Source organism: Phyllostomus discolor, chromosome 8 (genome assembly GCF_004126475.2).
Source record: "Phyllostomus discolor isolate MPI-MPIP mPhyDis1 chromosome 8, mPhyDis1.pri.v3, whole genome shotgun sequence".
Classification (NCBI taxonomy): Eukaryota; Metazoa; Chordata; class Mammalia; order Chiroptera; family Phyllostomidae; genus Phyllostomus; species Phyllostomus discolor.
Window position 1 is genome coordinate 97,981,614 of NC_040910.2, and position 27,739 is coordinate 98,009,352.

Here is a 27,739-nt window from a genome sequence, read left to right on the forward strand (position 1 = left end):
GGGCGGAGAAGCCGGGAGGCGGGAGGCAGGAGGCGGGAGGTGCCGCCGTTTAAGCGGCCTCCCTCCCGCCCCCAGCCGCCCGGTCTGGCCCTGGCCCTATCCCGACCACCGGCCTGGCCCACTCCGGCCCTGCCCTGCCAAGCGGTCCGCCGGGCACCCGGGCGGCCTCCAGAGCAGCCCAAGCCCATGAGGGCCCCGCGCCCGGCCGCCGGCGCTGACGAGACGGAGCTCCCGGCCCGCGAGGAGGAGCTGAGGATCAATGCGGTTCAAGAATCGATTCCAGCGGTGAGAGGGATGGAGCCCCCAAACCACCGTCTGTACTAGGAGCGGGTCCCAGATTCTACCTCCTCCCGTGTGTGTGGGTCTCGGCTCCTCACCTGGATCCATCCCCCCGTGGATCCCGCGCCTTGGCGGGAGACCAGCTCCCGGGGGATCCCCTGCCCCTGCAGTTCCTGGGCGACCCCCTCTTTCGGAGGACCGAGATTTGGTGCCAGACCCTGGTCCGCCCCTCTCGAGCTACAGTCCTCGGATTTCCAGATCCCGGACCCAGAGCCTGCCCTCCTCCCGGGGGATCCCAATGCTCACCCGATTTAACCACCGGATCCCCGTCCAGGCGGGACTCTTGCTTGTTCCTAGACCCGAATCCCAGCCGCAGGTGCGGCCCGAGTCCTCAGACCCTGGCTTTGGCTGCCACCCCTTTATCCACAGCGTGGGGGGCCCCCGGTGCTGGAAGAAGCAGGGCCGGATCGTTGCTGCGCCCTGCAGCACGATCTGTGGTAAAGCTGAGATGTTGGGTGTTTTTGTGCTTTGTCTCTAAAGGGCCCTGGCAACAGGGAAACTGAGGCACACTTCACAGATTTAGCTTGCCTGGCCACGTCCAGGCCTTAAGGGTTCTTAGGGTTATTTAGCACCCCAGGGCGGTGCTATTTTGGGCGTTGCGAAGGGCCAACTTAGCATTTGGGTGGTACGATCTGCTGTTGGGGTGCCTGTGTTAGGAAACGAGAAGGCGCCACCGGAAGGATGGCAGGCTGCTCATTGACTGGAGAGACCGTGAGAACGCCAGCCCGGGAGGCACCCTGTGGCCTTAACCCTGACGCCGGGTCTCAGCCGCTGATGGAGGCTGGCCCAAGGTTCAGAGAGGAAGCGCTGAGCTTTTTTTCTAATTCTTCTTCGTTTAAGTAGGTGAAAGTTCACCTCCCCTGTGTTTGTGGTAACTCTCCATCTCTTTGTCTGAATCCGGCAGCTGTTCCCATTCCCAGACCTCACCATCCAGCTAGAAGCTAGCTAAGCGTGCAGAGACAGGGGGAATTGGAGAGAAGAAAAGGAATGCACGCAGTCTTCTGAGGAGATTATTGTTGACTATGCAGCCATGGCCTTCTATTTTAAATATTTAAAGTGCATTGGTCTTCTTCCCGATTTCCTAATCCCTCAATGCCCACTCACCCATTGTGTTTATTTTATTCCTCCCCCCTCCAAGTCCCAAAGGCTAAAGGAGCCAAAAATGCAGAGGAAGAGTTGTGGTGGAGTCTGCCATGAGAAGGGCGATCAGTTTGAAGACTTGGATTAACTTCTGAATATCACTCAAGGCGTTGAATGCCTGGCACTGTTCCCCCACTGGGAACATCATATCAGTGTGTCTAAAGGCGAAAAGGAGCCACAATGCTCTTCTGGCTTTAGACCACGAAGGCAGGAATGAAGACTGGGGGCGGGGGGGGGTTCGGAGGGAGAACGGAACAGGCGCTCAGGCATGATTGGCAGAGCCCTGTGCATGTGGTTTGTTTGATTTGGTTTTATGTCTGCATGTTTGTGCTCTTCCTGTTTTCAGAGAACAGGGGCAGTATTCCGTGAAATTACCCTTCCTTATTTGATTAAGAGTTTGTATTTCTTTCCTATCCTTTGAATTATACTCTAGGAAGAAAAGACCTTGTTTCACTCTTCATTGCACAAACATTAAAACAGTGTTAAAGAAATGAAAAAAAAAACAACACTTCATTTAGGATCCTACTGTCTCACCTGATTGAAATATGTTTTTTTGCTGGACCTTAACCCATTACAGTTGTAATGTGATTTTACGCTCTACTCTATTCATTTAAAAATGAAAAAAAATAGAGGTATTTTCTTCTGCTGTGGCATAGACTTTGTAATTTTCCCAGTGGCTGCACAATATCCATGGCTATTTAATAGTTATTTTCTAGATGACATCTAGACCTACCCTGATTTTCTCTGAAGACTGAGTCATCCCATAGTTTTTTGGTTTTGTATCCTAGACTAGACTGGAAAGACTATTTCTAAGGGTCAATTTGAACTTAGAAATGAAGCCTGAGAGGAAAAAGTAATACTATGAAAAGGTCCTGGTTTTTGTGGTCCACACACTGAAATGTTAGGAGTACTGTTTTCTCAACATGTGAAGCCGTGCTCGTTATATGTCTTTTGAGCCTTCCGGGCAGTAGCAAGTAGGTAAATTACAGTGGAACAGAGGGAAGGCAGGCACTGTCTTTAACGCGTGTGCGCCTTCTGATAGCTTTTATCAGGACTCCCTGTTGAAGAGCATTTGATTGCAGCAAACACATTTCATCAGGCCATAGTTTGTGGTTTTGCCCAAATTACAAGAAAACCCGAACACTCTGCTGGTTTGTTCATAATGGACACTTGGCGGTCCTCGTAGCGTTGGGTCAGCCGGCAGCATTCTGTCATTGCCGTGGAGCAAGGCTGTGAGGACTTAGCCCGCTGTCCTGAGTGGGGGGCTTTATGCACGCAGGGCTTCTTAAAAGAGCTTAGGATATGAAAAATTCCACTGGGGCCCAGCGTATTATCTTATTTTTCCTTTATCCCTTCTACGTTTCTGCCCTCCCTTCCCCTCCCCGCCCCCAGTCCTTGTCTCCTTTTCACAGCATCTGGCTGATTAGAATAACTGCTAACGTTGAGTGCCAACCTTTGCCCAGGTAGTGGGTATTTGTGTACAGGGGTGAGCAAAAGAGGGTTTACAGTTGTGACATTGTTTCGAGTTGATAAAGCTGTCGTAATAATTACCGCCTGCATGTCTTTTTCAATACGAACAACTGTAAACCTACTTTTGCCCACCCCTGTATAGCACTCATCTAATCCTCAGCTGTAACCCTGGAAGACAAACTTTATACCCATTTACCAAAAAAACAGAGAGGGCCCAAGAATAAAAGGGAACTTGCCCTGGTTACTCAGCCAGGGAAGGGCAGACCCAAAGGTTCCGTTTCTTGCGCCTTTTGTCACCCATGCTGCCGGCTCACCTCCTTCTGTCTCCCTGCGCACACTGCAACATCTGTGTGCACGGTGCAGAGGCCGAGGACCCCCGGCAGCTTCTGCCCTGTCTTGTTGGTGCCTCCTCGTTTCCCCAGCCTTGCAACCTCACATCCAAGGAGCGGGCCCTCCTTTCCTCAGGCCCAGCCCTGTGACCATTCAGATTGAACAGGAGGTGGAACATCTTATCCTGAAGCAGGAGGAAGTGTTCCAGGACTGCCTGTTGTCTTCTTTGTACCTGTTCTCAGAACAACTGTAAACCCACTGAATCGTGGGCATGGGGTCATGTTCTTAAAAACCCCTTCTCCCACCCTGGCTGGCATAGCTCAGTGGATTGAGCACGGGCTGCGAACCAAAGCATCGCAGGTTTGATTCCCAGTCAGGTCACATGCCTGGGTTGCAGGCCCTGGCCCCCAGCAACTGCACATTGATGTTTCTGTCTGTCTCTCTTTCTCCCTCCCTTCCCTCTCTAAAAATAAATAAATAAAATCTTTTAAAAAAACCAAACCCTTCTCCCTTATTTAATAATTAAATGTCCCCCACCACTGTTACCTCTGGCAATATGCTCACTTTATAAAGGGGAACTAATAATTTATTACGTGCAGGGATTAGTTTATTGTTGCCCTGTTTTTCAAGTGAGGTTGAAGAAGCCTTTAGAACGTCCATGGTCTGGGCCTTTAAGAATTTTCTTTACGCAAGATTGAGTTCTTTTGGCTCTAAGATAGTCTGTTTCTCTTTGTTATGTGCAGAGCCTGTTGCATGCCCAGTGAACCCAATAACAGTGGGGTATCTCTCGGTTAAGATAAGATAGTTAGGCCACAATGTCTGTCTTTCTGTTCATTCATTCAGCGCCTGTTTATTAAGCTTCAGCAATAAACTGGGCATTGTGCTTGGGATCAGAAATGAAATGGTGGAGCAGATGGCCGTCATGGAATTCACATTACAGTGGGGAAAGAGGAAATGAAAAAAAAAAACAAGTTTGAAAAAATCTTACTGAATACGGTGATGGGAGAGGGCTGAAGTGACACTTTAGGTAGGGTGGCGAGGAAAACCCGAGGAGGTGACATTTGAGCTGACCTTGAAAAGGGAGGAGAGCTGAGCTTTCCAAAGAATGTTCTAGGCAGAAATGCACAGCACATGCAGACGTCCTGAAGCAGACATGGCCTTGGTGGTTTGAGGAGCAGACAGGTGGTGTGGCTGGAGGGTGCGGAGTAAGGAAGGCAGGACTCTGAGACTGGGGAGGAAGTGAGAGCTGGGGACCCCTCTGGGCCTGTGGACCACTCAGGGACCACTTTGAGAAGTCAGAGGCAGGCTTTAGGTTAAAGTAGGGTGTGTGATGTGATCTGGTTTCAACAGAGGATTGCAGCTGCTGCAGAAAGAGGAGAGTCTGTATGGGGATAAGCAGGGAGAGCAAGCGAGAGCATTTGTATTTGTATAGCCCAGAGATGTCCGTGTCTCGATTTTAGGTTGGATCTGTGGGACTGTAGAGAGGTGGACTGGTGTGAAATATGTTTGGAAGGTACATGTTGGCAGCACTGGCAGTTGGGGAATAAGGAACACGGTCCAGGAATCCAGGGCAGTTTCCGGGACTGGATCTCAGGCCTCTGAGATCTGCTGGTGGGGTGCAGATCCGTCTACCTTCAGCAGGCACAGCCTTTGGACTAAATTTAAAGCATGCTAAGGAGTGTCCCAAGGGCCCTATCTGTTCTTTCTCCCCCCAGTTTTGAGATTCAGTCTTGGGGGTAGGAAGGCAGTGTAGGCCTAAGGACACTGGGCAAGGGGGAAGCAAGTGAGTATGTTGAAAGACAAAGAGGGAATGAATGAAAAACCCCTGCCTAAACAATAGCTTTATTGAGTGTGGTTTCCGTATCCAGGACTAACACCCTCCAACCCTTCAAACCCTCCAAAGCCTGCTGGATACTGGAGTCTAGTGCTGGGTGGCCATTAGGGTTACACTGCCTGCAACAGAGGGGCCTTGCATAAGTGGGTGCTGCTTTCCATAACATTTGAGAACCGTATTCTTTTGTGGGGGAAAGAGAATAGGCTCAGTGTGGGGGAGCTGATTTCCATTTTACATCATGCAGGTCTCAGGAGTGATTTCTTCAGCAGGCTAGACAGCTGCCTGACAGATCAGGGAGAAATGGGAAAATTGCACTGTGCATTTCCCAACAACAGCTCTCTATCCCACTGGCCCCACACGGGGATCTGCTGTTAGCGTAGTTGCTCTCACCTGCCCCTGTTGCCCAGCTTTGGCTCTGCCCTTCACAGAAACTACCTGAAGTCACCATGGGTGGGACGTTTTTCTCCACAACTTCTGAGTTTATTTTTAACCTGAGTGGTTCCAGGTGGGCAGGGACTAAGCTGTAACAAACATGGCCACCCAGCTTCTTTGCTTTTAGGAGAAAATGTGAAAGTCTATCCTTGTTGCTGTGTAATGGTCCGACTATTTTTAGGTTGGGCTGCCAGAGATATAAATTGCTATTTTCGTCTGCAGCCTGGTGGTGGGTAGACAAACCTTACTGCACAGAGCGCTCTCAATTTTACTCTGGCCTCTGCCATCCTGGAACTTTGCTCTTTGCCCTTTAAAATCCCTCATGGGGTGTGCTGCTCAGAGCTCTGTTGTTAGGTCTCAGGGTAATGATGTGACAGATCCTTGAATGCTTGGGACGCGTTTAAAGCGTTCTTCCCAAGAGTGTCATTATTTTTTTTTACTAATAAGAGCTGTATAGCAACACTCTCATCCCTTAGGAAATTAGTAAAATTATTTAAGGGATTATCAGGGGAGAAAGATTTATTTATGTGGGAGAATAGCTGGGATAAATTCTGAAGGCTTTAACTGCGTGTTTCTCGTAAGCAGTCCTCGGGCCATCTGGTCAGTTCCACTCAATAAGGTCATCTGCGCAGTTACACACAGGTGAGCTACCTGTTGCTGGTCCTTTGCGCTCCCTCATCGACTCCCCAATGGATTTTCCTTTTGAACTCTGGATGGGGTCAGTTGGGACTGCCATTTTATTTTCATTTATTTGCTCTAGGAATAACGTTTCCTCCTAATTCAAGGAGAAAGTGCTGATCTTGTCTTCGTAAACTGGACACTGTTTAGAACGGCTTGACCATGTGGTTTAGCCTGTTTCTGGCCACCTGGCTCTGCCATGTGCTCCAGCCTGGTACCACTTCTCAGTGTGTTCGTGAATAAGGTGTGACTAGTTAGAACCCCTAGTGGCAAAAAGCCAAACCTGCCCTTCCCCCACCTGAAAGTGGCTCCAGCGGAAGGATAATTGATGGTGCAAAGCCTGTCCTGACATCTCGCAGGCTGGGGCGCGGGAATGCAGCGGGGCCGCTGACACCTGAAGGCTGCCCAGGCCCCTTCCCCTCCGTTTGCTTCTCTGCGTCTGTTTCAGGCAGCTACTTGTTTCTGTTACTGAGTTTGCATCTCCCTTTTGCCAGAGAAGGCAGACTAAACCAGAATCCCTCGTGACATGTGGCATGGTTGTGGGTGGGCTGGGGGACCCTCAGCCACACACTGAAATGGAAGAATGCTGTCAGTCTCTCCAGGTTCTGTGGCATTCACGCTTTTCACCGTGTTGCCGACTGCCACAGAGTCAGCCCAAAGGGAAGTATGGAACCTGGGTATGTGCCCACCTGTGTCAGAGCTTCTGATATTTAGATACACACAAATGTGTGTATCTCATGTGTATAAAAACATGTATTTGTGTGTGTATTTGAATGTTATAGTCAAAGTGTCAGCTGCTAATCATATACTTGGGTTTTGAAGCCAACTCTTTTAATTCAGGAAGGATGTGGTGAAAATGTACCTCTCATTTAGGTGGCCTAGGGGCAGCCAGGTATCATTTATTTAAGCTGTCGGATGCCGAAAGCAGATAGTACAACAGAGTGAAACTAGTTGGATGGGCTGGCTAATTGTGGGATGTAGGGTTTAAAGATCTGTACATATAAAGCCTTGTGAATTTTGGGAGAGAAAATAGAAACCTTTCAAATGCATTATAACCCTTTTCATTTAATGGCAATTATTGGAATTTGTAAAGTTTATAAAAATTCCCTTCATTTGTTTTCTGTTAAGAGTTCAGATATGGTTATGCTGTGTGTGTGGGGAGGGGGGTGGGTATCAGTTGAAGGGGTGGATATGGTGTCTGTTTGCCTTGCGTTGGTAGATTTTTCTTTTGAATGAACTGAAAGAATAAACTAGGGCATTTACTTTCAGATCATGGCTGTGGGCTCAGTTTACACCTGTTTAGTGGCTTTGGTTCTATTGCCCTCACTAGGTGTTCCCAGCAGTCACCTCTTCACTTAGAAGAGGCAAAACAACCCCGGGGAGCCCACCCACTGTTCTTGACATGCGGTGAGCTGTTCTCACATGCTGTCTTTTTGTTTCTGCAGGTTCATGAACCACCGGGCCCCAGCCAATGGCCGCTACAAACCAACTTGTTACGAACATGCTGCTAACTGTTACACACACGCAGTGAGTATGCATTTTCTGCCTTTTCCCTTCTTCCCAAAAGGCTTTGCAGGGAGGAAGGAGCCATCATCTCTGGAAGCCTTCACCAGGTTAGGTAGATTTACCCATGTCTGTGACCTAACCTACCAGAGTAGCAGTGCTGGGTCGTGCCGCCAGACACTGTGTGGGCATGTCCACTGCTCTGACCTACAGTTAACTCTGTTCATCCTGGACTTGCTTTCTCTGACGAGATCTTTAAAATGAATATCACCATGTCCTCTAGTCATAGGAAAACAAAATAAATCTGTTTGTGAAGACCCTCACCCTGGGATGAAATGAATTGCCTTTTTAAGACAGTCAGCTATGTCTATGTAACAAGGAGAGCTCAGGATTTGTTGAAAAAGGGACTTTTGGGACTTCCAGTCAAGATGGCGGCACAGGTCAACATGGCTCACCTCCTCTCACAACCACATGAAAATCACAGTTAAAATACAGAACAACCATCACTCAGAACTATAAGATACTGAGTTGAATGGAAGCCTGACAACTGTGGAATTAAAGAGACCACATCCATTCAGGCTGGTAAGAGGGTGGAGATGCAGAACAGGCTGGTCCCACATCCACGTGTGGTGGATAAAAATTCGGGAGGGATATCTTGTGAGGAGTCCCAGACCCACATCATGTCCCCCAGCCCAGGGTTTCAGTGCCAGAAAAATAAGCCCCCATAATTTCTGGCTACAAAAACCATTAGGGATTAAGCCAGTGGAAGAAACTCCTGGAGTCCCAAGCAGTTCCTCTTAAAGAACCCACACACAGACTTATTCAGACACTCTCCCTATGAGCTCTAGCACTGGGGTAGCAGCTTGAGAGAAACCAGTGGCATTCTGGGAGAAAGTGAAGTATCTGGCATCAAGGCAAGAGCTGGGGGACAGCCTTCTCCCAGACAGAAAGATGGACCATTGTCCTTTTTCTGAACCCTCCCCCCATAAAGCCACAGAGCTGTCAGGCTGGTATCATATATGAGACTCCATCAACCTGGTTAACACTGTTTGTCCCACCCTGGAGATCCCCAAAGACTCCTTCCTACCCAAGCTGCTTTTCCATGTGAATGGCTGGCCTTGGCTCACGCTTCACAACTTCCTAAATCCTCTAAAATAAGCAACAGCCAGCCTCAGTGAACCCCCAGCCCCCATACCTCTTGTTAAGGGGCCACAGGCCTGGCACTAGGAGCAACCAGCCTAGATTCATATCTTGGCTTCTCCTGGGAATCTCCAAGCCCAACACAAGTAGCAGCCATCTCAGATTGCTTTATAGCTCAGGCAGAGTGGTCCCAGGCAAAACATAGGTGGGGACTGACCTTGGCCTGCACCACCCAGGAAATCCCAGAGCCTGTGCACCCAGTGGACATCTATAGACCATGTCAGAGCACCACCACTCTGCCCCTGCACAGCTGATCCTCCACAGACACCAGGGGTTGGTGGTCAGTGGTCACAGCCAGTCCTTGCAGCTGATCGGCCTGGGTAAATCCTTCCCATTGACTTGCCAACAGTAATCAAGGCTCAACTACAAAAGAAGGGTATACTCAGCCCTCATGAAGGGTGTACCTTGAGTACCCAGCTTGGGTGATAGGAAAGTCTGTGCCACTGAACTCTATAGGACACCTACTACATTAGGCCATGCTACCAAGACAGGGAGTCAAAGCAGGTCTACTTAATACATAGAAACAGACACAGGGAGGCTGCCAAAATGACGAGACAAAGAAATATGACCCAAATGAAAGAACAGATCAAAACTCCAGAAAAAGAACTAAACGAAATGGAGATAAACAATCTACCAGATGCAGATTCTAAAACACTGGTTATAAGGATGCTCAAGGAACTTAGTGAGGACCTCAAAAGCATAAAGAAGATCCAGTCAGAAGCGAAGCACATACTAATTGAAATAAAAAACAATTTACAGGGAAACAACGGTAGAGTGGATGAAGCCAAGAATCAAATCAATGATTTGGAACTTAAGGTAGCAAAAACAACCAATCAGAACAACAAGAAGAAAAATATATCCAAAAAAACGAGGATAGTGTAGGCAGCTTCTGGTATAACTTCAAGTGACCCAACATTTGCATCATAGGGGTGTCAGAAGAAGAGAAAGAGCAAGAAATTGCAAATCTATTTGAAAAAATAATGAAAAAAACTTCCCTAATTTAGTGAAGGAAATAGACATGCAAGTCCAGGAAGCACAGAGAATCCCAAACAAGATGGATGCAAAGAGGCCACTCCAAGACACATTGTAATTAAAATGCCAACGGTTCAATATAAAAAGAGACTTAAAAGCAGCAAGAGAAAAGTAGTCACCTACACGGCAGTTCCCATAAGACTGTCAGCTGATTTCTCAAAAGAAAGTTTAATGGGTAGAAGGAATTGGCAAGAAATATTCAATGTCATGAAAAGCAGGGACCTACAGCCAAGATCATTTAAAACCAAAGGGCAGATAAAGAGCTTCCCAGACAAGGAAAAACTAAAGGAGTTCATCATCACCAAACCATTGTTATGTGAAATGTTGAACGGTCTTATTTAAGAAAAAGAAGATCAAAACTACGAACGACTAAATGGCAACAAATACATATCTAACAACAGTTGAATCTAAAAACAAACTAAGCAAAGAAGAACAGAGACAGAATCACAGATACAGAGAGCATTTTGATGGTTGCCAGATGGGAGGGGGGTGTGGGGGGATGGGTGAAGAGGTGAGGGGTTTAAGAAGTACAAATAAGCAGTTACAGAATAGCCATGGGGATATAAAGTACAGTGTAGGAAATGGAGTAGCCAAAGAACCTACACATGACCCATGGACATGAACAATAGTGTGGGGATTACCTGAGGGAGGAGGGGTGCTGGATGGAGGGGAGGAAATTAGTACAACAGTAACTGAAAAAAAAAGAAGGGAAAAGTGCTTTTTATCACTAAATGGTCCCCTAAAACTGGTAGCCACATCTTCCCCACCCCCAATGGTGGCCATGCTCCTCAGCACAAATGTTAGTTCTTACTGAAGGAAAATCTACTCTAAATTCTTAATTTTTTTCTTATAAAATCAAAACATGCTCATTATAAGAAACTTAGAAAATACTGAAAAATGTATAAAAGATAAAACTACTCAGAAATAACTTAACACTTTGATGTCTTTCTTCATTGTGTGTGTCGTTGTTTGTGAATATGTATTTTCATTGTTTTACTATTAATGTCATATTGTTGGCATTTTCTTGTGTCAATATAAATTCCCCCTCTTTTGTGGCTTCATTTTTCCCTTTGAAAGTTACATGTTGTGAGACTGTCGAGGGGAAGAAGGTGGCTGGTGTATAGTCTGAAGACAAGAACCAGAAAAGGAGACCAGGTTACTCCTTCATGAAGAGTGTTTAGAGCAGAATAATCTGTAGGTTATGGACACATGTCATCGGATAAAATCGACTTGAATTCAAGTCGTGCACGGTTCCTGGGCCCTGAACAGCAGTGCCTGTTTCCGGTGCAGATGACTGTCCTGTGGCCCTCCTGTGACTGCCCGGGAAAGGCACACGTTTGTTTCGAAGTCACCTTTCTAAAATTATTTTTGATAGACCTATATATTTTTTTCTTTTCAACCTGCACGTGGGTGTTTATTTAGAACGACTGCATTCGCGATTACCAGCACTTAGACGCCATCGAGGTGTCTTCAGTCGGTGAAGGGGTAGACTGTGGGGCAGCCAAACGACGGGGTGTGTGTTTTTAGCAAAAGTCTCAGTTGGGAGGAGCCAGGGTATTGACCTCTCCCTGCCTCTCCCTCAGTTCCTCATCGTGCCGGCCATCGTGGGCAGCGCCCTTCTCCACCGGCTGTCCGACGACTGCTGGGAGAAGATAACGGCATGGATTTACGGGATGGGCCTCTGCGCCCTCTTCATCGTTTCCACGGTCTTCCACATCGTATCGTGGAAAAAGAGCCACTTAAGGTACAGTGGAGTGCTCTCTGGTTCAGAAGATCGGAATAGTCGACCCAGGGTAGCCGCCTGTACTGGCATGTTCTGGTCATGAGAAGCAAGAGAGGAGACAGTCCCCTGCCTTGCGGACCACAGGGCTCTCCTGTTATGTAGGAAGTTTTCTGTGGATGGGGCGGAGTTTTCGGGCCCCCATGTGTTTCTAGGAGAGCCGGCCTTTGCTCAGAAACTGCCTACAAAACTGGACTGCTTCCCTGGAACGCACAGGTTAAATCCTGACACCTGTTTGCCCGTGCTGTCGGGTGCCGTAAGGACACTGTCAGGTGCGGCAGCCGTGGGCTAGTAACCCAGTACGCTGACCCTGGAGGCAGCAGCTGCCTTCGAGTCCCGGCCCTGCCACTGGAGTCTTGTGCAAGGCACCTGCTGCCGCGGAGCCCCAGTTTCTTCATTAAAGTGAAGATAATAATCCCTGACTCACGGGGTTGTTGTGATAGCATTTGAAGATGATCTGAAAATCTCAAAAGACTCTAGGACCGTGGGGTGTTAGGTGGTACATGTCAGCCGGCTTCATAGTCATGTGAAGTTCAGCTTTCCAAGTTAGGTCCCGTGTATCTATTCAAACACTATTCACATATTTTGCTGCTGTTAACTGTCAGGCACTTTGAAAAATACTATGGTCCCTAGCCTCTCAATGAGGAGGACACAAAAGCTTTCCTGCTCTGAGCGAAGGAGCAAGTTAGGGGAGTACAAAGGAAATAGCACACCATTTAATTGCTTATGAAACAGATTCTGCACAACCCAGAGGGCCAAATTTCTTCTCACAAAAGGAGGATTCAGAGCAGACTTAGTGTGGCTTAAAATAATGTTAGCACATACCTTTTTGTTTTACAGGATGTCCAAAAATATCCCAAACTGTTCAAACAATCTAATAGTCAAAAGACACGCTTTATTTAAGAGCCGGATTTGAGGTTCATGAGATATTACTGGTTTCCTCACATGTGGGATCATAGGGTGCCGTGGAGTGTTAGAGCTGAATGGGTCCCGGGAGATCGCCTAATCCAAAACCCATTCATGTTCACCCCGGGGGGAACAGGCTCTGAGATGTGGCCGGACTTGCCCGGGTCGGGGATGTCAGCAGAATCTGCTCATCCCGGGACTTCCAACTCCCAGTCCTGAGGTTTTTGTTTATTTGTTTTTTTTCCCCCATCCTTTACAATATTGCTTATGGTATGCAGTCTGCCACCTCTGCCTGCATGGTGACAGTTCTCCGGGCTTAAAATAAAACCACGGCCCTGAATCACGAGGGAGCCGTGGGGCGCACTCACACGGGAGCATCAGGAGTACCTGCCCCGGCTCCTCAGGACGCATCGTCACGGAGCCCAGAGGCCAGAACACTTCATTATCTCCTTGGCACGGCCCAGCGCTCGTGGTCGCCTCAGCTGACTTGGCTTTGACGTCTCGGTTTCTGAATCAATAAAGAGTTGTAGATGCCCACTTCACTACTCGGGGCCTCCCTGCCAGGGCCTGGAGAAGAAAGCGTAACAGAAACCGGGCTCTGTCGAACCTTGAAACGACACTGCTAGCATCATAATCCACGTGTGGATTTGTTTTTCCTTTTTATTGCATTTATCGGGGTAACACTGGTTAACAAAATTAGGTTTCAGGGGCGCAGTTCATGTGTGGGGTTATGCTCTGCCTTAATTTAAGTAAAAGAGCGAAGGGAAGTATCACTCACCGACTACCTACTATGTGCTGGGTACACATAGTAGGCCACATGATCTCATTTAATGCTCACACAGATTTGACCGTAGAGATGTTCTTATTTCTGTTTTGTTTTATATGGAGGAAAGTGAGGGTCACAGAGGTGGGTGGAGACTCTTGAATAAAATTTCAGGTCCGACTTGACCTGCTTAACAATCTAAAACAGCGATTTTCAGCCTTTTTCAGCTCACGGCACACAGACTGACTGCTAACATTCTGCAGCACACGAAAATATTTTTTGCTGATCTGACAAAAAAATGGGTATAATTTTGATTCATTCACACCAGCTGGCTATTGTTGTTGGGCTGTTTTCTGGTTGCGTTGTCTGCAGGGAAGAAGCAGTGCCCCCGACCACACAGTCGGACGTTGCTGCTGTGTGTTCTGGAGGTCCCTGTGGCTCCCCAGTGGGACATCGCTCTTCTGGAAGGCAAACTTAGAAAGGCCCGAACCTGACTAGGTATCATAGTCATTTAAGGAGTTTTCTTTTTAGAAAAGAGCTCTCCTCTTCCCTCCATCCTCTACTCCGTTTTCTAGCCCTTTTCAATTAGAATCTTCTGGGCTGGGGTCCATGACTGGATATTAGAAGCTCCCCAAGTAATTCTGATAGGCAAGTCAGGTTTGAGAAGCATCAGTGTAGCGTTTGCCTTTTTAGACCCGTGGGCTAAATTATTCTCACTCCCTCGCGCACACTAACTGTGACTAAAACATCCTCGGCAGGATTTGGTCGCCACTGCGCGTGGGGGGAGGCAAGAGATAGTAACTGGTGCTTCACCAAATCGTAGCTCCTACCCCGTGGACGCTGAGATCGGGTTTGAGACGACGCAGCACACTCATACCTTTCAATGACCTCGGGAAGCGGCGGATTCTGGCTGGTCCACTTTGTGAACGGGGCTCAGTGAGCCAGACCTTGGCACAACTCCTGACTTCAGTTTCTGGAGGAGGCGCTTGCTTAGAAATCCAGGTGGCCGCCCTCCTGTAGCAAATGCCTCTTTTTGTTGTTGGTCTTGCTGTTCCTAAATTAGTTTGTGGACATCCTGGATGACAACGCGTTGTCTGCACTGGGATATTTGAAGGAAGAGCTTCTCTAGAGACATGCTAGAGAGACCGGAAGACTGCGACTCCGGGAGTGTCCGCTGAGCAGCACTACTTTGTGCCGCACTGTGACGCGGGCATGAGGGTGACCTGCCCTCAGAGAATTCCACTTTCTGTTAGGTAGGGTTTTAACAAACGAAAAACATCCGAAAAGGCAGGTTTTGTGTCTTTGTTTGTTTTAGCCACTTAAAAGTTCCCGATTACTGTGGGGTTGGCCCCTGTGTGTCGTACACGGTGAGTGTGTCTTGCACGTGCAGCCTTAAAAGTAATATGGAGCTCTTACTTATGGCTTCATGTTATTAAAACTAGCTGTCGACCTCCAAGGCCAAGTTACCAGTGCCACGAGAAACTGGAGCAGGAAGGGAAGGTGCGGCGTAGCGGAGCCACGCTTCAGTCTGACTTTCCGTCCGTGTGGCCTAACGTGGTTTTCTCCCCCTTAGGACAGTGGAGCACTGTTTCCACATGTGTGACAGGATGGTCATCTACTTCTTCATCGCCGCTTCCTACGCGCCGTGGTAAGACACAGCTTTCTCTTTCTGATGGTGGTGCTTTCCTGGTAGAACCCCTCAGTCCCACTTTCTCCCCTCCACCTGCCCCTGCGTCCAGCCTCCACGCACCTGCCCAGCCCCTCTCCCCCCAACGCACGGACATCCATGCAATTTTTGTCCTGTTTTGACTTACTTGGGTCCGAATGCAGATATTGAAGGGAGGATGTCGCTGCTGTTCAGAATACGTATCTGGCGTTGGGTCGTTCAAGAGAAACTTATGAATTGTGTGTTAGGTAACGCCCTCCCTTCTGAAACATGGTATGTCTGCCTCCCCCAGTGTCTCTGCACACTTCTGCTGCCGTTCAGAATCTTAAACATCTCATTGTTTAAGTGGAAGCGCTATAAATAGGTGTGAGGGAAACAGGCTCAGTTTTGAAATGTATACTGTTTGTCTTCAGTTCACTTCACAGCACAGGAGTTACTATATTTGAGGTGCGTTGCTCATTTCTTGAGCTGTATGAGTAAGAGAACTAGCCAAATTTGTTAGCTATTTAAAATATCTAGCACTCTGGTCAGTTTCCATGATCTTCCTGCCCTTTCGGGATAGAGAACAGATGGAATATTTTGTTGTTTTGAAACCTGTAATTAAAGGAACATTTGTGTTCCTTATCAAGACATGGTCCAGTTTTAAACACTCAGAAATTCGTATGATGCCATCAACGGCCATAGTCGTTAGAAAGAGCGGGCCTCCAGATTCTGAGTAACATGGCACCTGTCCTGCAGCAGAAACCTCATTATCTGCTGGGGAGGAAAGTAAGTGCGATCTCTCTCCAGCACCTGTTACTAAATTATAAGCCTGCACTACCTTGGAGGGAGAACGCTTGAAGGCTTTTGTGAACTACACCTCAATTTAAAGTAATTCAATAAAAATTTTAAATGGAGGCTGAGGAATCAAGTATTTGGAGTAGACAGTTTGTTCACACATCATGTTTGATAAACAGGTGGCACTTTTTTTCATTTGGAAATATTAATTTTATAGTAATAGCCAGTCGGCACATTTGTTTTTTTTCCTCATATCCTTAATATAAAATGAGTGTAAATGTCTTTGCAGTATTTTAACGTTCAGGCTCCACAAGAGTCCATGGTACAATTCTAATCAAATGTCTTCTATAATACACGTTGGGCTAATTCTTCTCGTGTTCCCTCTTGGAAGAGAGATGGAAAACAGAGACACTTGATCTGTGTATCAGGTATCTGCTGTGGTTATGTGACACCAGTTCAGGATCTCGTTCAGGGTTCTCACTAAGCTTTGTGAGTAATCCGCTCTCCAATACGTTGTCAGGAATCATATGGCAAACAGGCTGTCCAGCGGCCTGCCCGGCAAGGCACGTCGGGCCTCACAGGTGTGCTGGGGCTCGCTTCTGCCTGTCTCCTGTTAGCAAGTTCTGTTTTTAAACCACATCGGAACTAGTCTAAGTCTTCAAGGTCAAGTGACAATTTTATCTTTGGGTTTTTAATGTCACCCAACTTGCCCACATGCCCCCAGGGGTGCTGAGTGCCTTTTCTTCCTGCTCTTATCCCGACTGTCAGGACTAGGGGAAACGCAGGCTCTACAGATGCCCTTCATTTATCGCTTCTGTTCTTTGTTGTCATGTTTACATTTTTAGGTTAAACCTCCGTGAACTTGGACCCCTGGCATCTCATATGCGTTGGTTTATCTGGCTCATGGCAGCTGGAGGAACCATTTATGTATTTCTCTACCATGAAAAGTAAGAGAACATAATTTACCTTTGATAGCTTTTCAAATTCACTGCCTAAATTTTATCTCCATCACAATTTCTATTTGCACTTCAAAATAGTAGAAATACATAAATAGAAAATACACTGTTTTAAGCAAACCTTCAGAACCATTGGGTATTCGCTGGTGGGGGGTGGACCCCTGCGGGGAGGAGCACGCTGGCACGCATGCGGTATGGTGCAGGCGAGGGGCGAGGTGGACAGTCATTCCAGACTCAGTCGGACTGCATGTCACATCCTCAGGAAGACCGGCCCTATCAGCAGACCTGCCCTAACCTCTGTGATTGACAGTTACTACATGAGAAAAATAACTGCTTTTCAAGGTTCCTAGGAAGATCGAAGCTGATAGATATTAAGTGCCTGGCACAGCACTTACCTAGATGGGAACCTCGAGGGTGTTCCAAACTGGGATCCCCTGAGACGGGGGATGTGTGGAAGGGCATCTGAACTTCATATACGAACCATGGGGCACATTTGTAAAACTCATTCTTTGTACCTCATGGTTCTAAGTGTTCAGCAATGTCGAAAGGAAAGCTTGTATATACTTAGACTCTCAGCTCAAGAGGAGATCTTCAGAGTCCTCTGTTCCAGCTGCATGCTTAAAAAATGGGAACATTCAGGACATGCATCTAATTAGTGACTCATCTGCAATTAGGACCCAAGCGTCCTAGTTCCTGTTCCACGGCTATTTTCATCAGTCCATGTGCCTGAACCGGAGAAACTCACACCCGTGGAGTCATTGTCACTGGATACATTTATTAAGTTCTTTATCTCCTGTGGTTGGCAGAGTGGTTCTCAGAATTGAACAGACTTGCCGTTTACCACAAAGCATGGCATTGTTTTTCCTTTTCAGAAGAAAATGGTAGTTTTTGCTAACTGCTCTCCAACTTTGCAATTTTACTTAAATGCATTTTTGTTGCCATAATGAGCACTTCTGAGTGGTGTTATGCAATATATATAAATCCAAGGAAACAGTTTGCTTCTTGAACCCCCTAATGTATGTCCTTGGATATAAAATAGGAAGTGAAGTAAATTAAGACCACTATCTTTTCTCCTGTTCCAGGCCTCCTAACGTAAACCAAACCTACACACCTGTTCTTGCCCGGTTCCCTGATAGGATCACTTCCTGGTGGACTTTGAGTATAAAACACTAAGAATGAGAGGCGAGTCACACTTGGCCAATCGGTTTGGCCGATATTAGGGAACACCTACCTTGTGCCAGGTACTGCTCTCAGCCCCGCAGATCCACACATAAAGAAATGGGGTTCCTGCCTTCAAGGAACTTACGGTCTAGTTTGATTAGGCAGAAATGTAAGTGCAATTTCAATATGTCTTAAGTTTCAGACATTCTGTAGCCTCATGTGATGCTGAGTCTTACACACTGGAGTTTTCGAGCAGATAGAGAGACACACAAAAAGGCGGGCCTTTTGTTTCTCAGGCCACTCTCCCTTTGCCACTGACACACGAGGCCGCGGGCTGCACCCTACCCACCTTCGTGACCGCAGTTTTTTACCGAGATGGAGTGCAGTGGTGACGAGGGCAGGCACTCTGGGACCGGAAGGGAGAATGCGTGACGGATGGGGCCCAACAGTCACTGCTGTGGCAGAAAACAGTTTCCAGGTGGCACCGGGGTCTGATGCCTTTTCAGTCCTGAAAGAAATGCTAGTTTATTGTTACTCGGCTAGTGGGTTTCACTCATAGGCTTGATGGTCTCCTACTGGGAAAATGCATTTAATTGGAAAAGTTGCGTTTACGTATTTTAAAGAAAAAAGAAAAACTGATAAGAAAATGGTCTGAGCATTATAGGAATAGACACACTCAATTAACTGTGTTTCCATCTGCAGGTATAAGGTGGTTGAGCTCTTCTTCTATCTCACCATGGGGTTCTCTCCGGCCTTGGTGGTGACATCAATGGTAAGGAATGGCTTCACGATTCTAGCTGTCCCACCTTGCTTCATTTTAAATCACCGGGACTTGTAAAGTGTCCGTAGATATAGGTAGCATTTCTTTCTGAAGTTGTGTCTCCATTAACTAGAGACTCAAAAAACATATAAATTCCAAGAGCCAGAAACTTGTACTAGCTACTGTCTATAGTTTGGGGGGAAAGGATACATTTAAGTGTGTTTATTTCTATTTGGTAACCGTCTGTGTTTGTCTTGTTTGGAGTAACCTTTCTGTTCACACCACTCTCGCTCCCACTCTTGGCCCCAGTCAGGTGTGAGGTTATGTGAAGTGGGGTAATACTTAGTGTCCCCATCCTAAACCCCTGGGAGAGGGCACATTCTGAGATTGGTTTCAATGGAGAAAATATAAATTACTGACTTCTTTTTTTTTTTAAGATTTTATTTATTTTTAGAGAGGGAAAGGAGGGAGGGAGGGAGAGAGAGAGAGAGAGAAACATCAATGTGTGGTTGCTGGGGGTCATGGCCTGTAACCCAGGCATGTACCCTGGCTGGGAATCGAACCTGGGACACTTTGGTTCCTAGCCCGCGCTCCATCCACTGAGCTACGCTAGCCAGGGCTTAATTACTGACTTCTTAAACCTTAAGAATTGGAAGGACCTTAAAAGGTCCTTTGGATATTTCTGAAATCTCATCACCTTTTCCTTTCAGTTGTTATAAGTCATATTATTTCTCTTAGTCTGGGGAAGTGCTTTTTTTTTTTTTTTTAACTTTGCCCTGAAAATTTCCTTTGGAGCCTTTGATGGGTGAAAGTGCCGCATCACCGGTAGAGGGCAGTCGCACGCGTACATTCTGAACTCCCTTTCAAACCGACCGCCATTGAGCGACCTACGCATCTCTGTCAACTGGAACAAAAGCACATCATCACAGCCTCAGATTTCACCCAGCTGGTGCCTCCCGCGTGTGTACTCCAGTGTCTCGCTCCCCGTTTTGGGCGCTGGCCACTGTGTTCACTAAGGAGGTCACAGAGCACTCTGTTTGAGCTCTCTTCTCGGCTTGCCGTGGTCAGAACCGCTCCCAGAGCTTCACTCACTCCTGGGCTCACAGGCAGCTTGTAACAATGCAGTGTTACTGTGCGTAGTTGTTGGCCTGGCCGTGATAGCACCTGTGAAAGGTTTAGGAGTTGCCGGTTTCCTTGTGTGTTTTTCAGAGGATATATCTTAGGAGAATGTCATAAAATGTATTCTTCGAGATAATGAGGTTTATGGCGGCTTGAACTAGCGCCAAGGCAACTGGGATTGGCGAGGTGGCGGGGAGGGGAAGGGCCGAAAGGAGGAAACCTGTCTTCAAGGCTGTGTGGTTAAAGGGCGACTGAGGACACCTGAAGCCACATCAGAAGCGAGGTCTGTGTAGACAGGTGATCAGTCGCTGGGGAAGAACTTTAGGTAAACTCCCTCTGGGTGTCATAAGGCAGGTTTATCCAGTGTCTTTATCACTAACTATCATTTCTACCAGTGGCAGGTAGCAGGTGACTAATATTGTAATCAAACAGGATAATCCCCATACGTGCCCCTGCAGAACTGAGAGTCAAGCATGAATCCAGCACAACTAACACCCCTTTTTATTACAGAATCTTTTATTACAATCTCATAAGCGTGTAATTCTGTAACGTAACAATATCACACTCCAGCACACCGAATGACATTTTCAGTGAAATGTTCAAATTAAAACTGTAAATTATTACACCCATGTTATTACCCTACCAACCGCACTCAGGCAGGCCTTACTTCTGCTGGACCCTGTACACAGGATGCATTATAGAATTGTACACTTGAAACCTACACCATTTTATTAACCAGTGTCACCCAGTAAATCTGATTTTTAAAGAACTGTTTTCTACAGTATTGCATTCCTGAAAGATTCATGTACTTGACTATTTCATGACTGGTTTTGCTTTTCTTTTTTAAAAAAATATTTATTTATTCTGAGAGAGAGGGGAAGGGAGAGAGAGAGGGAGAGAAACATCAATGTGTAGTTACCTCCGGCATGCCCCTCACTGGGGACCTGGCCCGCAGCCCAGACTTGTGCTCTGACCGGGAATCACCCGGCCACCCTTCGGTTCTCAGGCAGGTGCTCAGTCCACTGAGCCACACCAGCCAAGGCTGGTTTTTCTTTTATTCTCTTTTTGTTTCCTCTCTTTCTGCATGTTTTCAGGTTAAAGATAAGCAGCGTATGTAGTAAAACACATTCTGGAAGTAACAAACTTATTTAAAGTGGTGCCTCTAGTCAAATTCTGTCTCACAAACAAATGCAGTTCCTGTGAACTAAGAAGTTGTAATAAAGTTCTGCCGCGTCTTTGACTGGGGGAGGCGCAGGTTGCTGTGGGAGCACCGGACAGATGTGCCGGAGGAAGCGCGATCTGAGTTGATTCAGAACGGCAGGTGGGGGCCTAGAGAGAGTGGGGGTGATGCAGGTGGCACAGGTAGAGGACACAGCCAGGTGGGGGGTGCATGAGCATCTTTGAAGAATGGAAAATGGTTTCTTGTTTGGAACTTGAGTGTGTATGTACGTGTTTGAGTATGTACATGCATACAAGGTTTGGGGGCAGGTAACTGTGCAGGTAAATTGTGATCAAGGTGTTGATCTGGACAGAGACCAGACCAGCCCACAAGCCATCAGAACCAACCAGGCAGCAGCGTTCACGGTGACGCAGAGCTTCGGTTCTGGTCAGCATCCTGGCTCTCGGACCTGCCCTTCTGCCATAAAAATCTATGAAACTGGGAAAAATACACGAAATAACTAGTTTTTGGTATTGGATACAGGCAGTGCAGGACTGTGATCTCTGAGGGAAGAAAACCCAAAAGATGGGCTTCAAATTGCCCCATTGTCTCTCTGGGGACACTTTCTAATCTGCGACCAAAAAACGTGGAGCCACGGAGCAGCAGTCGGGAGTGCAGAGGGAGGAAACAGAAATTGCATTTCAGCCGTGTGGCCGGCTGCACTTTGGGGCAGGGCACCGAGGAGGAGGAGGAGTTTCACAGGGAAGAGCCTCCAGGGTTTCCGCGAGTCCTTGCCTGACTGCTGAGCGGCATTGGTGCAGAGCAGGACTGTGCAGGCCTGGCCGAGTGCAGCTCTGGGAAGGCTGTGGGATACGTGGGGATTCCGGAGGGTGCCTACTGTGGGGAGGTTGCAGAGTTCCACCAGCAAGAGTGCGGAGATGGTGCTGAGTAACTCAGGTCGTCAGCAGACCACACCCTAGAAGAGCTGCCCCAGCGCCCGAGTGAGGACTGCGTGCTCTGGAATCTGATAGCCGAGCCCCTACACAACAGTGGAAAGCATACAGTCGGTTCCCCAGTAAATACACTGCCCAGCAGAGCAAAAACTCCGTGTTCTTTGAAAGAAGACAAAAAGTCTACACTCTTTAACAACTTGGCATCCTTATTTAAACACATATTACCAGAGAAGCAAGCAGCAGACATACATGACATACAAATTGAAGGAGATACAGGACATTAGAAACAGACCCAAAACGACAGAGATGTCAAAAGTGCCATGCAAGGGCTTTAAAACAGTGAATAAACAGGTGGGGAATCTCAGAGAAGATGGGGAACTATAAGAAGGAACCAAATGGAAATTCTAGATCTGAAAACCATATGTTAGGAAAGAAATTTATTGGAGGAGTTTAACAACAGATTGGGTACTGCAGAAGAAAAGATCGATGAACTTGAAATGAACAGCCAAGCTACAGACTGGAGAAACCATTTGCTTTCTCTGTATGTATCTGACGAAGGACGTGTATCTTGAATATGTAAAACACTCCAATAACAAAAAGCCACTTCTATAAAAATTGGTAAAACACTTGAATAGACACGTCATAAAGAAAGATGTGCAAGTATCCAGCAGGCCTTTGAAAAAGTGCCCAGCTCCATTAGTCATCAAGGAAGGGAAAATTAAAGCCGTGATGTGCCACCACTGCACACCCTGCGGAGTGGACAGTTAAAGAGACTGACGACACATACTGACCGGCAGGGATGTAAAACAACTGGAGCCCTGACTCAGCGTCGGGGGGCCTGTAACATGTTAGAGCCACTTTGCCATCTTCACCAGAAGTCTCAGAAAATTGCCTAGCAGTGTGTTATAAAGTTAAATACTTAGGACACAAAAGGCGTTACCCAACAGAAATAAAAACATATCTATAAAAGACCTGTAAAATAATATTAATACTATTAATATAAGTAAGAACTTTATAACACCATTTTATAATATAAAAGATAACATATGTAATATATAATTATCATTAGTTATATAGTTAATATAAAATCATTTCTATTATAAAATGATATTACTATCAATATTAATTTTATTTATAAGCCCCCAAATGGAAAGAATTGATCAGCAAATTATGTTAAATATATACATGGAATGCTGAGCAGTAGAAAGGAAGGAATGAATGACTGATACACATAAGCACATACATGAAACTCAGAGATGTCATACTGAGCAAAAAAAGCCAGACGCAAAAACGTACACACAGTATAACTCTGCCACGTGAAGTTCTAGGGCAGGTAGACTTAGTCTGTGGTAACAGCAATGAGAACAATGGCTAGTGGATGGGGGCTATCTAGGATTGGATGGGGGTAACCCACAACATTCTGAGGGGTTGGGATAATTGTGTAATTTGATAGGAGGTTATGAAACCTACACTGTTCACTTAAGTTAGATGTACTACACACTGTAAATTAATCATCAATTTTTAAAAGGACTCCTCTCCTCTCACTACCCCCCGCCCCCCTTCCCAAAATGTAAGTTCAGGAACTGAAACACCTGCTTCTGACACTTAAAAGTTACATGGCCTTGGGCAAACCATCTTGCGTTTTATTTTTTTCAGCTGTAAAGTTAGGGTACTAATAGTACCCAATCCAGGGTTGTGAAGATTAAATGAATAAGTACATTCAGGGCTTCGCACAGTGCCTGGTACCTAGGAACACAATGATGACATTGATCATGAAGGAGACGTTTTGTGTTGTTTTAGGATTCACTGGGTGTTGGTTCTCGGAAAGCTGGTCAGGTAAACGTGGTATCTGGAGGAGCCACCTACTCACAGAATATATATCAAAACCCACCCACGCACTTGGTTGGGTCTCTTGCTCAGCAGAAGGGAAGAGTGAGGTGTCCTGGTCCGTGACCAGCTGGGCGACTTTGTTCAGCTCGTTTCACTCCTCTGGTCGTTTCTTCTCATCTCTCAAATACGGAGGTCATGTCAGACGAGTGGGTCTTGCCCTTTGCCAGTCACACCCCCTCTGAGAATCCAACAAAAGCCTTAACCACCCTCTAGAAAAGTGCTCCTAATGTACAGACACAGAGAATTTTGCATAATTAATGGATCTTAATTGCTTTATAACTTTCAGGAAATGGGGTGTGTGTGTGTGCGTGCATGCGTGTGTGTATTAAATCAAAATAAACCTGGCTGAAGTTCCATCTTGCCAAGATTATTGAGAACTCTGGTATGGTCTTTTGGGGCTGGCTTCCTTCCCATCTTTCGATCCTACCAAAATCACGAGGGCCTAACATGGATTTCGAAGATAAGACTGGTCCTCACCCACGGCCCTGGATCCTCCCACCGGGTGCTTAGGTCATGGTCACCTGTGGCTGCCGTTGCTCTGGCCTAGGTCCATGGGGCCCAATCAACTAGGCCACCGCCTTAGAACTCATGCTTCCTGCTAAACTGGCCACAGGACCTGCTCCAGCGCTTAAAAGGTCACAGCTGTCAGTGCCCAGGCCTCCGGGACACCCGCACACCTGTCCCCCTCTGAGGCCTTGCCACCGCCTGGCTTAGGTTTCCACCTCCCCTGCAGGACCCAAGACCTTTCTGTCCCTAGTGCCCAGGAATCCAGGCGGCTGACTCATTTTGTCAGCTCCCTCAGCCCTGCCTCTGCTCATTCACAGAACCCGGTTTAATCTTGGAGAGGGGTCTTGGTCTTTGAAAACCAAGAGTGGCCTAAAAACTCTCCTTTTTGTGCTAAGGCACGCATGCCTGTTGACTTCCTGCTAGGCTGAAAAGTCCAGGCTCAAAGACAAAAAGGCCTGGCCACGTCAGGAAGGTTAGAAAGTATGCTGTCCTGCGTGATCCCTAATCTCTGAGGCCACTTCTAGCTATGACTGTCCCGTGTCAGCCGTAAAGAAGTCATAAACCCACAGGCAGGCAAAGCCTCAAGAAAGCAATCAGCCCTGGCTGGCGTAGCTCAGTGGATTGAGCGCGGGCTGGGAACCAAAGTGTCCCAGGTTCGATTCCCAGCCAGGGTACATTCCTGGGTTGCAGGCCATGGCCCCCAGCAACCGCACATTGATGTCTCTGTCTCTGTCTCTCTCTCTCTCTCTCCACCGCCCCCCCGCCTTCCCTCCCTAAAAATAAATAAATAAAATCTTTAAAAAAAAAAAAAAAAAAAAAAAAAAAAAAAAAAAAGAAAGCAATCAGTGCAGAACAGGGCTTGAGGGGGACAGAGGGAAGTGAAAACTTGGGCTGAGGTTATGCACGGAGTGACGTGGGCCTGCCCTAGGAGGAAGGAAGCTTTTAAAGGGACAGATGAAAGCCGAGGATCCACATGACTGTAGTATCTGTATAACGTAGCACTGTATTGAAGCGAACTACCGTGTCTGGATGCCATTGCAGTCTGCTTGCACGCGCCCTCGACGAGCAGCATGTGCCGCTCTTGACTGTGGGACCTGTAACCGCACTGCTTGGTTCCGTCAGGACGTTCAGTCCAGCCCCGGCCGGATAGCTCAGTTGGTTAGCGCGTCGACCCCATACGCCAGGGTTGTGGGTTTGATCCCCAGTCACAGCACATGGGAATCAGCCAATGAATATGCATAACTGAGTGGGTCAGCAAATCAATGTTTCTCTCTCTCTCTCTCTAAATTCATTTTTTAAAATCTGGTGTTCAGCCCAAAGGGTAATTCAGGTGGAGATACGAGAGACTTCTGAGTTTAGTTCCTATTGACAGATGGGCAGCCTGTCTGTGCGAAGCTACTTTGTTGTCTAGAAAATTAGGAGGCTTGGGGGAAACTGCAGTGATCTCTTTACCTTGTCACCTCAGAGCTACATCAAAACCTTTCCGTTTCCTCTGTCGACAGAATAACACCGATGGACTTCACGAACTTGCCTGTGGGGGCATAATTTATTGCCTAGGAGTTGTGTTCTTCAAGAGCGACGGCATCATTCCCTTCGCCCACGCCATCTGGCACCTGTTCGTGGCCACGGCAGCTGCGGTGCATTACTATGCCATTTGGAAGTATCTTTACCGGAGCCCCACAGACTTCATGCGACATCTGTGACCCACCTGTACTAGGTCTGCAAACCAGTATTATTTCAGTGATGGCACTTGGGAGCGGGGTAGGAGCTGAGTGTTGCACAGGAGGAAAAGAAGAAGAGGACGGCTGCACTGACTTTATGTAGTTTGAATATAATTACTGTGAAAGCGTAGATGCTGTGTTCTGGAACTTTCCAGAGCAAAGACGTAAGGTAGTAAATTAACTATTCATTCCATTCCACTATCGTGCAGGACTCTGGATAGACTTGGCCAACTGATGTTTACAAACCAGAATTTTGTATTTTAATTTTAGAGATTTTACTACATGATTTTTTCTAAATTACTAGGTCAGGTTGTCAAAGTCAGTGCAATAGCGAAGCTTCCTTTTTTAAGAGAAAATAGTATCACTTTCCCATCAGCCGTGTAAAGAATCATGGACAGAAGTTACACTACTTTTACCATGTTTCATCTTGGCATAACATGGTTATTTTTTAAATAGTAACTTTAGTTTTTTGTAACTTTTTAAAAAAGTGTTCCATTGACGCACATCTCCACAGTTCCTCATCCATGTGAATTTTTGCAGCGAGCTGTCAACATTCCGCAAAGAAACAAACATTATACCTCTTCTGATAGTTTTATTAGCCATGGAGAAATTGCCAATTTTTAAAACCTGCAGTTTTCCAGACTTTTTCTGCCAACCTGTGACTCTGAATTTCGTGCTGCTTTGGGCCATCGACTCGACCTCGTGTAGTTTACTGATGGTGGAAAAGTATTTTATATCATTAACTTTTTCAAAAGACCCAACTTTCCCTCTACGCCTTTGCCGTGTTTGCTTCAGGGCCGGTCCGGCAGTGGGCGGGGCTCGGGCTGCGTCACGTGGTGCCGGGCTGGCCGTGCACCGAAGGCTCCCGGGCAGCGTCCAGCCACGTGGTACGTGGTGGTGTTGCTGCTTGGGTGCCAGACCCTTGTCACCGAGCTCTGTTTGATCAGTGTGTTACTCATTTTTAAACCGTGGAGTTAGATGCATAAATTCACATTTCTACCTTTCTTCTCCATCTTTCAGTGTACCTTGTTTGTTTTTGTTTTGTGGGGTTTTTTTTTTTTTTTTGATAGAAGAATATTTAAAGCATTGTCTGACAGATAGAAACTCATGTGCCTGTAGTCCATGGGTTATCTGCTAGCTCAGTGGAGTGGTATTTAAATGCATTATTTTTGGTTTTCCCTCAGTGTCTTATATTAAGATTAACCTATTAGTTGCTCTGTTGATTAATCCCCTGTTGGTGTTTTAATAAACGAGACAACCTTGCCTTTAGATCAGGTGCTGATATTGACTATTTTCTAATGGGTTTGATCAATGGAATTGTTGGTTTGATGTTACATTAAGGCTTATTCATTGATTTTGTGTGTGTGTGTTTAGAACTCTCTCATTTTGGTGGATTACATGGGAGTGAGGAACAGAACTGATATTTACCGGTGAATTTTTAAGTGAGCAAGGTGCTCAGTAGCAACACCAACCAGACCACCCTTACCTGCATGATTCCGAACACCCAGATGCCTGTGTTTTATTGTGTGTGTTTTATTTTTAATATAGTAACTTTTGTGGATTCATTTAAAGTCTGCTCAGAAGTAACACTGTCAAAACCACTAAAATATATGTAAAAAAAACTGTGGCTGTAGACTAGAATAAAATTATTACTTGGATTTGT

General features: G+C 46.7%; 1 protein-coding gene across 3 annotated transcripts; it reads left to right on the forward strand.

Annotated features, from left to right (window-relative positions):
* MMD (monocyte to macrophage differentiation associated) lies at positions 1–27,739 on the forward strand. Of its 3 annotated transcripts, XM_028521789.2 has the most exons (7): positions 4–285; positions 7,669–7,750; positions 11,542–11,702; positions 14,981–15,055; positions 16,696–16,797; positions 18,670–18,739; positions 25,858–27,739. In XM_028521789.2, the coding sequence occupies exons 1-7, from the start codon at positions 260–262 to the stop codon at positions 26,056–26,058; spliced, it is 717 nt and encodes a 238-aa protein (XP_028377590.1). In that variant the 5' UTR covers positions 4–259; the 3' UTR covers positions 26,059–27,739. The 3 variants fall into 3 exon arrangements, with proteins under 3 accessions (XP_035889604.1, XP_035889603.1, XP_028377590.1); XM_036033711.1 differs by lacking the exon at positions 16,696–16,797 and having other exon boundaries at positions 1–285; XM_036033710.1 differs by lacking the exon at positions 14,981–15,055 and having other exon boundaries at positions 1–285.

Excerpts from the sequence above, each read along its gene's own strand:
- MMD (XM_028521789.2), top strand. The coding sequence starts at position 260 with ATGCGGTTCAAGAATCGATTCCAGCG. Across the intron at positions 7,751-11,541 it reads CTAACTGTTACACACACGCA|TTCCTCATCGTGCCGGCCAT; the intron begins GTGAGTATGCAT and ends CCTCTCCCTCAG. Across the intron at positions 11,703-14,980 it reads TGGAAAAAGAGCCACTTAAG|GACAGTGGAGCACTGTTTCC; the intron begins GTACAGTGGAGT and ends TCTCCCCCTTAG.